The sequence below is a fragment of the Mustela erminea genome, chromosome 5, assembly GCF_009829155.1.
Source record: "Mustela erminea isolate mMusErm1 chromosome 5, mMusErm1.Pri, whole genome shotgun sequence".
Taxonomy (NCBI): Eukaryota; Metazoa; Chordata; class Mammalia; order Carnivora; family Mustelidae; genus Mustela; species Mustela erminea.
In genome coordinates, this window is record NC_045618.1 from 146,875,095 (window position 1) to 146,889,321 (window position 14,227).

General features: G+C 40.5%; 1 gene segment (V, D, J or C); it reads right to left on the reverse strand.

Annotated features, from left to right (window-relative positions):
* Positions 1-9,116, reverse strand: part of LOC116589882 — a 27,029-nt gene extending 17,913 nt beyond the window's left edge. The window contains 1 exon segment of the V gene segment in view: positions 9,030-9,116. Coding sequence covers positions 9,030-9,075 — 46 coding nt within the window.
* Positions 9,117-14,227: the final 5,111 nt, after the last annotated feature.

Genomic DNA, 14,227 nt, shown 5'->3' on the forward strand with positions numbered 1-14,227 from the left:
TCTTTGGTTAGGTTTATTCCCAGGTATCTTATGGTTCTTGGTGCTATAGTAAATGGAATTGATTTTTTAATTTCCATTTCTGTATTTTCATTTTTAGTTTATAAGAAAGCCACTGATTTCTGTACATTGACTTTGTATCCTGCCACGTTGCTGAATTGTTGTATGAGTTCTAGTAGTTTGGGGATGGAGTCTTTTGGGTTTTCCATATAAAGAATCATGTCATCTGCAAAGAGAGAGAGTTTGACTTCTTCATTGTCAATTTGGATACCTTTTATTTCTGTTTGTTGTCTGATTGCTGTTGCTAGGACTTCTAATACTATGTTGAATAAGAGTGGTGAGAGTGGGCATCCTTGTCTTGTTCCTGATCTGAATGGGAAGGCTGCAAGCTTTTTCCCATTGAGGATGATATTTGCTGTGGGTCTTTCATAGATAGATTTGATGAAGTTCAGGAATGTTCCCTCTATTCCTATACTTTGAAGCGTTTTAATCAGGAACGGATGCTGGATTTTGTCAAATGCTTTTTCTGCATTGATTGAGAAGACCATATGGTTCTTCTCTCTTTTCATATTAATTTGTTCTATCACATTGATTGATTTGAGAATGTTGAACCATCCTTGTAGCCCAGGGATGAATCCTGCCTGGTCATGGTGGATAATCTTTTTAATGTGCTGTTGGATCCTGTTGGCTAGGATCTTGTTGAGAGTCTTAGCATCCATATTCATCAGTGATATTGGTCTGAAAATCTCCTTATGGTAGGGTCTTTGCCTGGTTTGGGAATCAGGATAATGCTGGCTTTATAGAAAGAGTCTGAAAAGAGTCTTCTGCTTTAATTTTCTGAAACAGCTTCAGAAGAATAGGTGTTATTTCTTCTTTGAAAGTTTGGTAGAATTCCCCAGGGAATCCGTCAGGTCCTGGGCTCTTGTTTTTTGGGCGGTTTTTGATCACTGCTTCAATCTCGTTAGTAGAAATTGGCCTATTCAGGTTGTCATTTTCTTCCTGGTTCAATTTTGGAAGTTTATAGTTTTCCAGGAATGCATCCATTTCATCTAGGTTGCTTAGCTTATTGGCATATAACTGTTGATAATAACTTCTGATGATTGTTTCTACTTCTTTGGTGCTCATTGTGATCTCTCCCTTTTCATTCATAATTTTATGAATTTGAGCTCTCTCTTTTCTTTTGGATTAGTGTGGCCAATGGTTTATCGATCTTATTGATTCTTTAAAAAAACCAGCCTCTGGTTTCATTGATACGTTCTACTGTATCTCTGGTTTCTACCTCATTGATCTCAGCTCTAATCTTGATGATTTCCCTTCTTATGTGTGGAGTTGGTTTGATTTGTTGTTGATTCTCCAGTTCTTTAAGGTGTAGAGACAGCTGGTGTATTCTGGATTTTTCAATTTTTTTCAACAATTCATTATTTGTGTGTAACACGCAGTGCTCACCCATCATGTGTCCTTATTTCCCATCACCGAGTTTCCCCATCCGGCCCCTCCTACCCCTCCAAATCTTGCTCGTTCCAAAGAGAATCATATTGAGTTCTGATATCATTTATTTTGGGCTTTCTTTTTTCCTTTGATAAATCTAGGCAGAGATTTCTCAATTTTATTTTATATTTTTCCAAAAAGGTAGACCTTGGTTTTTTGTTCTGTTTTGTGTTTGTTTTTTGTTTTGTTTTGTTTTTATATCATTTATTACTTTACTTTTTTACATTTATAATCTTATACATTTACTTTTTTACATTTATAATCTTTACTATTTCCTTCCTTCTCCTGTATTTAGTCTTTAGTCATCAACCTTCTCTAGCTCCTTCAGGTGTAACGTTAGAGTGTTTCTTTCAGATTTTTCTTGCTTCTTGAGGTCTTCATGTATGATGTGTATTTTTGTCTTAGGACCACTTTTGCTGCAGAGAAATTAGAGCAAACTGAAAAAGGTTTCATACTCGTGTGTGTGTGTGTGTGTGTGTGTGTGTGTGTGTGTGTGTTTATGCCTGTGTGTGTGTAATGTCCAGACTACACATCACACCTGGTGGGGGCTCCATTGCTTTCCCATGTTGTCACTAACATTGATGCTGTGAACATTGCTTCAGACAGTGACTCCCCAACAAAGTCCCTTTCTTCTTTTGCCTTTGATTGTTGATGCCTCTGTAGCCTCATGTCCAGCATGCACTTCATGCTGCTTCTAGCAAGTTTGCACGTTGAGCAGGGTGGACCTATGATGCACAGTGAGAGCAGCTGGGATTCCTGTAAAGGCTCACCTGGTGAGGGTCAGTTTATTTGTGATTCATTGGTATTTAGGGACAGCAAGAAACAACGTGAGTGACTCTGTATTTTCTGCATTTTAGTATAATTGTTTTCCCATTAGAACAAATTTTCAGTCATAGAGTGAAGAGGTAAGCACAGAATTGTGTGTGCAGAGGAGGTTCCTGAGGGAAAGTGTTCTCTGGAGAGGAATCGCTAGATTCTGACAGGAAACCTGCCCATAACTTTCATCTGCATCTGTTCCTGGGGCTTAAAGAGAGAATTGGTGAGTTGTGTGCACCCCCTGCTGGTCCAGATCCACTCCTAAGTGAGGTTTGTGTCTGGACTCACAGTGATGTCCCCTCGTTGTGTCTGTTGCACAGTAATACACGGCCGTGTCCTCGGTTCTCAGGCTGTTCATCTGCAGATGCAGCATGTTCTTGCCATTGTCTCTGGGGATGGTGAAACGGCCCTTCACAGGGTCTGTATTGTATGTGCTTCCACCACTGCTAATATATGTGACCCACTGCAGCCCCTTCCCTGGAGGCTGGTGGACCCAGCTCATCCAGTAGCTACTGAAGGTGAATCCACAGGCTGCACAGGAGAGTCTCAGGGAACCCCCAGGCTTCACCAGGTCTCCCCCAGTCTCCACCAGCTGCATCTCACCCTGGACACCTGCAGGCACAAGACATCCTGGTCAGGAAACTGTCACACACCCACTGTTTCTCTCACTCGTATACATTATCACACTCTAAGTCTCTTATTCTCCATGTATTACCTTTTTTTAAACCTTTTTTTAATTTTTAAATTTTTAAATAAACATATATAATGTATTTTTAATCCCCAGGGGTACAGGTCTGTGAATCGCCAGGTTTACACACTTCACAGCACTCATCATAGCACACACCCTCCCCAATGTCCATATCCCCACCAGGCTGTTCTGTTCCCCCTCCCCTAGCAACCCTCTGTCTACTTTTTTTTTTTTTTTTTACTATTTAACCTTTTATTTTTTTTAATTCTTTTCAGCGTAACAGTATTCATTGTTTTTGCACCACATCCAGTGCTCCATGCAATCCGTGCCCTCTCTAATACCCACCACCTGGTTCCCCCAACCTCCCACCCCCTGCCCCTTCAAAACCCTCAGATTGTTTTTCAGAGTCCATAGTCTCTCATGGTTCACCTCCCCTTCCAATTTCCCTCAACTCCCTTCTCCTCTCCATTTCCCCTTGTCCTCCATGCTATTTGTTATGCTCCACAAATAAGTGAAACTATTCCTGTCTGTTTTTTGAGATTGAGTCTTTTATGGTTTGTCTCTCTCCCGATCCCATCTTGTTTCATTTATCCTTTTCCTACCCCCCAAACTCCCCACATTGCATCTCCACTTCCTCATATCAGGGAGATTATATGATATTTGTCTTTCTCTGATTGACTTATCTCTCTAAGCATGATAACCTCTAGTTTCATCCATGTCATCACAAATGGCAAGATTACATTTCTTTCAATGGCTGCATAGTATTCCATTGTATATATATACCACATCTTCTTTATCCATTCATCTGTTGATGGACATGTAGGTTCTTTCCATAGTTTGGCTATTGTGGACATTGCTGCTATAAACATTTGGGTGCATATGCCCCTTCGGAGCACCACGTTTGTATCTTTAGGGTAAATACCCAGTAGTGCAATTGCTGGGTCATATGGTAGCTCTATTTTCAGTTTTTGCAAATATCTTCTCCCATTCTGTCAGTTGTCTTTTGGTTTTGTTAACGGTGCAAAAGCTTTTGATCTTGATGAAGTCCCAATAGTTCAATTTTTGCCCTTGCTTCTGTTGCCTTTGGTGATGTTCCTAGGAAGAAGTTGCTGCGGTTGACGTAGAAGAGGTTGCTGTCTGTGTTCTCCTAAAGGATTTTGATGGATTCCTTTCTCACATTGAGGTCCTTCATCCATTTTGTGTCTATTTTCGTGTGTGATGAAAAAAAAAAAAGTCCAATTTCATATTTCTGCATGTGGCTGTCCAATTTTCCCAACACCATTTGTTGAAGAGACTGTCTTTTTTCCATTGGACATTCCTTCCTGCTTTATCAAAGATTAGTTGACCATAGAGTTGAGGGTCTATTTCTGGGCTCTCTATTCTGTTCCATTGATCTATGTGTCTGTTTTTGTGCCAGTAACATACTGTCTTGATGATGAACTTTGTAATAGAGCTTGAAGTCCGGAATTGTGATGCCACGAACTTTGGCTTTCTTTTTCAATATTCCTCTGGCTATTCGAGGTCTTTTGTGGTTCCATATAAATTTTAGGATATTTTTTTCCATTTCTTTGAAAAAAATGGATGGGATTTTGATAGGGATTGCATTAAGTGTGTAGATTGCTTTAGGTAGAATAGACATCTTCACAATATTTGTTCTTCCGATCCAGGAGCATGGAACATTTTCCCATTTTTTTGTGTCTTCCTCAATTTCTTTCATGAGTACTTTATAGTTTTCTGAAACTAGATTCTTAGCCTCTTTGGTTAGGTTTTTTCCTAGGTATCTTATAGTTTTGGGTGCCATTGTCAATGGGATTGACTCCCTAATTTCTCTTTCTTCTGTCTTGTTGTTGGTGTAGAGAAAAGCAACTGATTTCTGTGCATTGACTTTATATCCGGACACTTTACTAAATTCCTGTACAAGTTCTAACGCTTTGGAGTGGAGTTTTTTGGGTTTTCCACATAGAGTATCATATCATCTGCGAAGAGTGATAGTTTGACTTCTTCTTTGCCAATTTGGATGCCTTTAATTTCCTTTTGTTGTCTTATTGCTGAGGCTAGGACCTCTAGTACTATGTTGAATAGCAGTGGTGATAATGGACATCCCTGCCGTGTTCCTGACCTTAGTGGAAAAGCTTTCAATTTTTCCCCATTGAGAATAATATTTGCAGTGGGGTTTTCATAGATGGCTTGGATAATATTGAGGTATGTGCCCTCTATCCCTACACTTTGAAGAGTTTTGATCAGGAAGGGATGCTGTACTTTGTCAAATGTTTTTTTCAGCATCTATTGAGAGTATCATATGGTTCTTGTTCTTTCTTTTATTGATGTGTTGTATCACATTGACTGATTTGCGGATGTTGAACCAACCTTGCAGCCCTGGAATAAATCCCACTTGGTCATGGTGAATAATCCTTTTAACGTACTATTGAATCCTGTTGGCCAGTATTTTGGTGAGAATTTTCGCATCTGTGTTCATCAAGGATTTATTGGTCTGTAGTTCTCTTTTTTGATGGAATCCTTGTCTGGTTTTGGGATCAAGGTGATGCTGGCCTCATAAAATGAGTTTGGAAGTTTTCCTTCCATTTCTATTTTTTGGTACAGTTTCAGGAGAATAGGAATTAGTTCTTCTTTAAATGTTTGGTAGGATTCCCCTGGGAAGCCGTCTGGCCCTGGGCTTTTGTTTGGAGATTTTTAATGACAGTTTCAATCTCCTTACTGGTTATGGATCTGTTCAGGTTTTCTATTTCTTCCTGGTTCAGTTGTGGTAGTTTATATGTCTCTAGAAATGTATCCTTTTTTTTCCAGATTGTCAAATTTGTTGGTGTAGAGTTGCTCATAGTAGTTTTTATAATAGTTTGTATTTCTTTGATGTTAGTTGTGATCTCTCCTCTTTCATTCATAATTTTATTTATTTGGGTCCTTTCTCTTTTCTTTTTGATAAGCGTGGCCAGGGTTTTATCAATTTGATTAATTCTTTCAAAGAACCAGCTCCTTGTTTCGTTGATTTGTTCTATTGTTTTTTTGGTTTCTATTTCATTGATTTCTGCTCTGATCTTTATGATTTCTCTTCTCCTGCTGGGTTTAGGCTTTCTTGCTTATTCTTTCTCCAGCCCCTTTACGTGTAGGGTTAGGTTGTGTACTTGAGACTTTTCTTGTTTCTTGAGAAAGGCTTGTATCATTATATATTTTCCTCTCAGGACTGCCTTTGTTGTGTCCCACCGATTTTGAACCATTGTGTTTTCATTATCATTTGTTTCCATGAATTTTTTTCAATTCTTTAATTTCCTGGTTGACCCATTTATTTTTTAGAAGGATGCTGTGTAGTCTCCATGTATTTGGGTTCTTTCCAAATTTCCTCTTGAAACTGAGTTCTAGCTTCAGAACATTTTGGTCTGAAAATATGGAAGGAATGATCCCAATCTTTTGATACTGGTTGAGACCTGATTTATGACCAAGGGTGTGGTCTATTCTGGAGAATGTTCCACGTGCAATAGAGAAGAATGTGCATTCTATTATTTTGGGATGAAATGTTCTGAATATATCTGTGATGTCCATCTGGTCCAGTGTGTCATTTAAGGCCTTTATTGCCCTGTTGACCTTTTGCTTAGATGATCTGTCCATTTCAGTGTGGGGAGTGTTAATGTCCCCTAATGTTATTGTATTATTGTGGATATATTTCTTTGATTTTGTTATTAATTGGTTTATATAGTTGGCTACTCCCATGTTAGGGGCATAGATATTTAAAATTTTTATTTCTTCTTGTTGGACAGACCCTTTGAGTATGATACAGTGTCCTTCCTCATCGCTTATTATAGTCTTTGGCTTAAAATCTAATTGATCTGATATAAGGATTTCCACCCCAGCTTTCTTCTGATGTCCATTAGCGTGGTACATTGTTTTCCACCCCCTCACTTTAAATCTGGAGGTGTCTTTGGGTCTAAAATGAGCTTCTTGTAGGCAACATATTGATGGGTTTTGTTTTTTTTATCCATTCTGATACCTGTGTCTTTTGATTGGTGCATTTAGCCCATTAATATTCAGGGTAACTATTGAGAGATATGAATTTAGTGCCATTGTATTACCTGTAAGGTGACTGTTACTGTATATTGTCTCTGTTTCTTTCTGATCTATTACTTTCAGGGTCTCTCTTTGCTTAGAGGACCCCTTTCAATATATCCTGTAGAGCTGGTTTGGTGTTTGCAAAATCTTTCAGTTTTTGTTTGTGCTGGAAGATTTTATCTCTCCTTCTATTTTCAATGATAACCTGGCTGGATATAGTATTCTTGGCTGCATGCTTTTCTCGTTTAGTGCTCTGAATATATCATGCCAGTTCTTTCTGGCTTGCCAGGTCTCTGTGGATAAGTCCACTGCCAATCTTTACCCTTGTGTTACAGATTTCTTTTCCCGGGCTGCTTTCAGGATTTTCTCTTTGTCGCTAAGACTTGTAAATTTTACTATTAGGTGATGGGGTGTGGACCTAATTTATTGATATTGAGGGGCATTCTTCACTCTCCTGGATTTTGATGCTTGTTCCCTTTGCCATATTAGGGACATTCTCTCCAATATACCTTCTGCTCCCATCTCTCTTTCTTCTTCTTCTGGAATCCCAATTATTCTAATGTTGTGTCGTCTTATGGTGTCACTTATCCTCGAATTCTCTTCTCGTGGTCCAGTAGTTTGTCTCTCTTTTGCTCAGCTTCTTTATTCTCTGTCATTTGGTCTTCTATATCATTAATTCCTTCTTCTGCCTCATTTATTCTAGCAGTAAGAGATTCCATTTTTGATTGCACCTCATTAATAGCTTGTTTGATTTCAAGTTGGTTAGATTTTAGTTATTTTATTTCTCCAGAAAGGGCTTTTATCTCTCCAGAGATGATTTCTCTAATATCTTGTATGCCTTTTTCAAGCCCAGCTAGTATCTTGAGAATCATTCTGAACTCTAGGTCTGTCATATTACCAATGTCTGCATTGATTAAATCCCCAGCCTTTGGTACTACCTCTTGTTCTTTTTTTGTGGTGAGTTTATCCGCCTTGTCATTTTGTTCAGGTAAGACTTGCTTTCTCCTCTTCTCCAGAGGAGGATTCCAATTCCACTGTTCTCCTTGGTAAGTGAAGTTGGTCTTGGCTTGGTTTCTAGTCGATCTTCTGAGGGAGGGAGCTGTTGTAGTGATTCTCAAGTGTCTTTGCCCCAGGCGGAATTGCACCGCCCTTACCAGGGGCTGGGCTAAGTGTTCTGCTCGGGTTCGCTCTCAGGAGCTTTTCTTCCCTGAATGCTCTCCGTACAGTTCCAGAGGACGGGAATGAAAATGGCGGCCTCTCAACCTCCGGCCTGGAGGAGGTGAGATCTCGGCGTCCTGCTCCTCAGTGGGCCCTCAGAGGAAAGCGCCCAACCGCCCCCGCCTCCCTGGCCTCTGGTTGTGCTTGGAGAAAAGCGCTCGGTCGCTTCCATCTCCCTGGCCTCCAGTCGCATGTGGAGAAAAGTGCTCAGTCACTCTATCTTCCTGGCCTCCGGCCCCACTCCGAGCTCACCCAGGCTGCTACCAGTTCAAGGTAACCCGGAGCTGAGCACTCACTCCTCCCCTCTGTCTCTGTAGCCAGTTTCCCTGCTGTAAAATCTGCAAGCTCGGTGACACTCAGACACCCCAGTCCTTCTGTGACCCCACGGGACCTGGGGATACACTGACCCCGCATGGGCTTCCCCCCGGTTTAGCCTCTGGAGTGATGTCCCACAGTGGAGCAGACTTTTAAAAATCCTGCTTTTGTGCTCTATTGCTCCGCCGCTTGCTGGGAGCCGGCCCCTCCCCCTGTGGTCTATCTTCCCGTCACTTTGGATTCACTTCTCGGCCAGTCCTACCTTTCAGAAAGTGGTTTTTTTTCTGTTTCTAGAATTGCTGCTCTTCTTCTCTTTGATTTCCCATTGGATTTGTAGGTGTTTGCAATGGTTAGATAAGCTATCTAGCTGATCTCCTGGTACCTGATGTCTCAGCCTGCTCCTTCTCCACCATCTTGACTCCTCCCCCAGCAGGCTTCCATGAATTACCTTTTAAAAGAGCAACAAGGAACACCCAGCCAAGCACAAACTCCATTGCGAGTTGTCTGTGTTCTGTCCTGAGTACTGATTGGAACACCTGGGAATCCTGGTGCTGGGGCTCCTCTCCCAGCTGCAGAGTCGGGTTTGGGCTGTTTTAAATCAGCAGATGGAGGGCCCTATTTGCATGTTCTCTGACTATATATCCCCACAGGACATATTGTCCCCTGAACCACCTGGAGGACAGAGTGGGCAGGCTGGAGAGGAATGTGGAAATCCCTCCTGTAATGGGGACAGGATGGTTTTACATCCTCTCTATGTTGTCCTGAAATATAGAGAGCATCGGGTTTGTGTAGGTGTATTTTCCAACACTTCAATATCTATGTGTTCCTCCCAAGTCATCTCTGGGATTATTTGTAAGAATTTTGGTGAGTGTGCTTGGCACGGAATGAATGGCTTACAGGCAGAGTGTGTGATAGGATAAACATGGGTGTCAAAATCAACATTATCCAGAGTGAACAAATCAACCCTCTATAAAATTTCCTGTATTTTTTCTGGAATTCCTCCTTCCTCGTCCCTTCTTCACTATGTACCCACACAAGTATGGGCTGTTCTCGTATTACTTAGACTAGTTTTAATTTTCAAGAATTTATATTTTATGTAATTTTATTTGTAGGACTTTTCTTTTGCTCTGCACAAATCCTTGAAAATTCAATCATGCTGCTCTCTGTAGGAAGAATCATTTATTTTAATGTTTTGCAGTTATCTAAGAAGCGAATATAGTATAACTTTATTTTATTATATTTTTAATTAGTTATTTATTTATATATTTATTTTAAATTTTTTAAATTTTATTTTATAGATTACATCTATGTCAGAGAGTTTTACCTCTGGATCTTTCTTCTGTTTTGAATTCCTCTCTCCAGTCATTTTACCAGGAAAGAATGGATGAATGAGGGAACAAAACACAAATATCAACCCAAACTCAAGCAAAATACACACTAGACAAATCCGAAGAGGTCAGAACCAACCAAACAAAAATGCTGGGTGTGGACGCGAGAATATAACTCCCAGGTGGACAGAACAGGGTGATCCAGTTGGTTCTGAGTATATTTTGGTCTGTGTGTTAGAAGACACTAAATCCCAAAATTGTAAAGAAAGCAAAACATATGTATATATATATATTTGCATATATATGTATATATGTGTGTATATATATACAAAAATAAAATTGAATACAGTGAAAGTAAGCCAAAAATGAAGAATATATGTACAAAAAGTAAGTGTACAAAATTCGAGTTCGATTAAGACTTAAAAACAGAGTTGTTAAAATAAGAAAGTCATTGCGAAGAAAAAAAGGGAAAATAAAGGAAAAATTTTAAACTGCAACAGCAATGAATCATGAGAAACAACCTCAAATTCTATGTAGTATTTCCCCCTAGAGCTGGAGCTGTGCAGTGCTGAGTGCTCTATACACGTGGTGCTCAGTGTCCTTCTGGCTGTTCTTCTGGGGGAGGGGCCTGCCACACTGATTCTCAGGTGTCCCTGTGCCAGTGGAGTTGTAGTACCTCCCCTTGCCAGGGGTCGGGGTCAGTGTAAGCTGTTTCTAGTTTTTCTCTGTGGCTTTTGTTCTCTGAAGGCATTTGAGTCTCTTTAGAGGATGAGAATAAAAATGGCCATATGATGCTATCCAGTCCTGGAACTAAATGATCCCAGCCCCTTTCTTCAGAAAATCCTCAGGGATATGAGGTCTTCCCTTTTGTGTGTGTCACATCTAGACTCCTGTGGTGTGCACCTACACCAGTCCTCCTAGGTAGGTGGAGGGTCATGTCTTTCTGTCCTTCTCAGGATCCCCCATGGAGAGTGGTCCCCTGGTCATGTGCACTCCTGAGCCACTCCTCCTGTGGGATGGTGGTGGGCCACTGCTTTTTTTGTCATTTGCAACATCCCTCCCCAACACTGAGAGCTGTCACCAGAGCCCAGTAGGGCTCAGGGTTTATAGAGAACTGAGCTGAGATCCCCTCCCAAGTTCTCAGGCCATAACCAGTTTCCCTGCTCCAATGCTGAGGAACTCTGCAGGTTCAGGCATTCCCCTTTTGTCTGTGTCTCCGTGATCCTGAGACCACACTGTTCCCTCTAAGATTTTGCCCCGCCACTTTCATCAAAGAGCACGTTTCAAGCAGGAATTTCTCTCACAGGAGCAGATTTCTAAAGGTTCTGGTTTTGCCATCAGGGGCTGTATCACTTATGTTGGCTGGCTTTCTGAAGTTCCCTCCCCTGTTGTATATATCCTCTGATATATCTGCTTTCTTTCAATTCTCAGCCTTCCTTGAAAAAAGTGGTTCTTTTTCATTTATAGAATTCCAGCATTTTTTCCCTTACCTCTCAGGTTGAACTCAGATATTCTGAGTGATTAGAGAGTTATCTAGCTAAATTCAGGGAAGCAGATGAAATGAAGTCTCCTACTCTTTTACCACTTTGCTTGATCAGTGCATTTAAGAATTATTTTAAAAAAAATTTTTACTTTTTAAAATTTCTTTCCAGTGTACCAGAATTCATTGTTTATGCACCATACCAGTGCTCCATGCAATCTGTGCCCTCCACAATACCCACGACCAGGTTCACCCAACCTACCAACTCCCGCCCCTTCAAAACCCTCAGATTGTTTTTCAGTCGATAGTCTCTTGTGGTTCATCTCCCCCTCCAATTTTCCTCAATTTCCTTCTCCTCTCCATCTCCCCATGTCATCCGTGTTATTTCTTATGCTCCACAAGTAAGTGAAACCATTTGATAACTGACTTTCTCTACTTCACTTATTTCACTCAGCATAATCTCCTCCAGTCCCGTTCATGTTGATACAAATGTTGGGTATTCGTCCTTTCTGATGGAGGCATAATACTCCATAATATATATGGACCACATCTTCCTTATCCAGTTGCCCACTGAAGGGCATCTTGGTTCTTTCCAGAGTTAGGTGACTGTGGCTATTGCTGCTATGAACATTGGGGTACAAATGGCCCTTCTTTTCAATACATCTGTATCTTTGTGGTAAATGCCCAGTAGTGCCATTTCAGGGTCATAGGGAAGCTCTATTTATTTTTATTTTTTAAATGTTTATTTTAGAACAGATTCAGATATACAGGAAAGTTGCAAGACGTTGGGAAGCTCTATTTTTAATTTTTTAAGGAATCTCCACACTGTTCCCCAAAGTGGCTGCACCAACTTGCATTCCCACCAATAGTGTAAAAGGGTTCCCTTTTCTCCACATCCTCTTCCACACATTTTATTTCCTATCTTGCTAATTTTGGCCATTCTAACTGGTGTAAGGTGGTATCTCAATGTGGTTTTGATTTGAATCTCCCTGATGGCTAGTGATGATGAATGTTTTTTCATGTGTCTGTTAGCCATTTTACGCTTTCTTTGGAGAAATGTTTGTTCATGTCTTCTTCCCATTTTATGACATGATTTTCTGTTTTCTGTGTGTTGAGTTTGAGGAGTTCTTTATAGATCTTGGATACCAGCCTTTTGTCTGTTGTGTCACTTGCGATTATTTTCTTGCCTTCTGTGGGTGCTTCTTTGTTTTGTTGACTCTTTCCTTTTCTGTGCAGAAGCCTTTGATACTGATGAAGTCCCAAAAGTTCATTTTGGCTTTTTTTCCCTTTGTCTTTAGAGACATATCTTGAATGAAGTTGTTGTAGCTGATATCAGAGGGGTTATTGCCTATGTTCTCTTCTATGTTCTGAGGGATTCCTGCATCTCGTTGAGGTCTTTTATCCATTTTGAGTTTATCTTTGTGTATGGTGTAAGAGAATGGTCGAGTTTCATTCTTCTACATATAGCTGTCCAATTGTCCCAGCACCATTTATAGAAGAGACTCTTTTCCTGCTTTGTCGAAGATTAGTTGAGCACAAAGTTGAGGGTCCATATCTGGGCTCTCTACTCTGTTCCACTGGTCTATGTGTCTGTTTTTGTGCTGGTATGATGCTGTCTTGGCGATCACCTGTTTGTACTAAAGCTTGAAATCAGGCAACGTGATGCCGCCAGTTTTGTTTTTCTTTTTCAGCATTTCCTTAACTATTTAGCATCTCTTCTGATTCCAAATTTTAGGATTGTTTGCTCCAGCCCTTTGAAAAATGTCGGTGGAATTTTGATCAGAATGGCATTGAAAGTATAGATTGCTCTAGTCAATCTATGCTCTAAAATGTCAAAATATTGACATTTTAACAATGTTTATTCTTCTGATCCATGAGCATAGAATGGTCTTCCATATTTTTGTGTTTTACAGAATCCCCTTTAATATTTCTTGCAGGTCTGTCTTGGTGGTCACATCATCTTTCAGTTTCTGTGTGCCCTGAAAGGTCTTTATCTCTGCATCCATTCTGAATGACAGTCTGGCTGGATAAAGTATTCTTGGCTGCATGCTCTTTCCATTTATACCCTGAATCTATACTATATCCCTTTTGGCTTGTTTGGTTTCTGTGGGCAGTTCTGATGTTATTCTGATGATTCTCCCTCTGTATGTAAGAAAACTATTCCCCCTTTCTGCTCTAAGGATATCTTCCCTGACTCTATGATTTGCATGCTTCACTATTTCATGTCAGGGTTTTGATCTATTTTTATTGATTTTTGGAGGGGTCTTCTGTGTTTCTTGGTCTCAAATGCTTGTTTTCTTCTCCAGATTAGGGAGGTTCTCTGATGTGATTTGGTCAACTATATCTTCTAGTCTTCTCTGTCTCTCCATCCCCTTGGGGATCCCAGTAATTCTGACTTTGAGCCTTTCTTTTTTTTTTTTTTTAAAGATTTTATTTATTTATTTGACAGAGAGAGATCACAAGTAGGCAGAGAGGCAGGCAGAGAGAGAGAAGGAAGCAGGCTCCCTGCTGAGCAGAGAGCCCGATGCAGGACTTGATCCCAGGACCCTGAGATCATGACCTGAGCCGAAGGCAGCGGCTTAACCCACTGAGCCACCCAGGCGCCCCCTGACTTTGAGCCTTTCATGACATTGTTCTCCCTAAGTCTAATTTCATGTGCCACTAACTGCCTACCCCTGTCTTATTCAGTTTCCTTCTTCTGTCTCAGCTTATCTTGTAAGTCACTAATTGTTCTTCTGCCTCATTTACCATGGCTGTTAGAGAATCCAGCTTAGGCTGTATTTCATTCATAATATTTTTAAACTCAGCCTGATTAGAACTCATTTCTGTTCTTGGGGA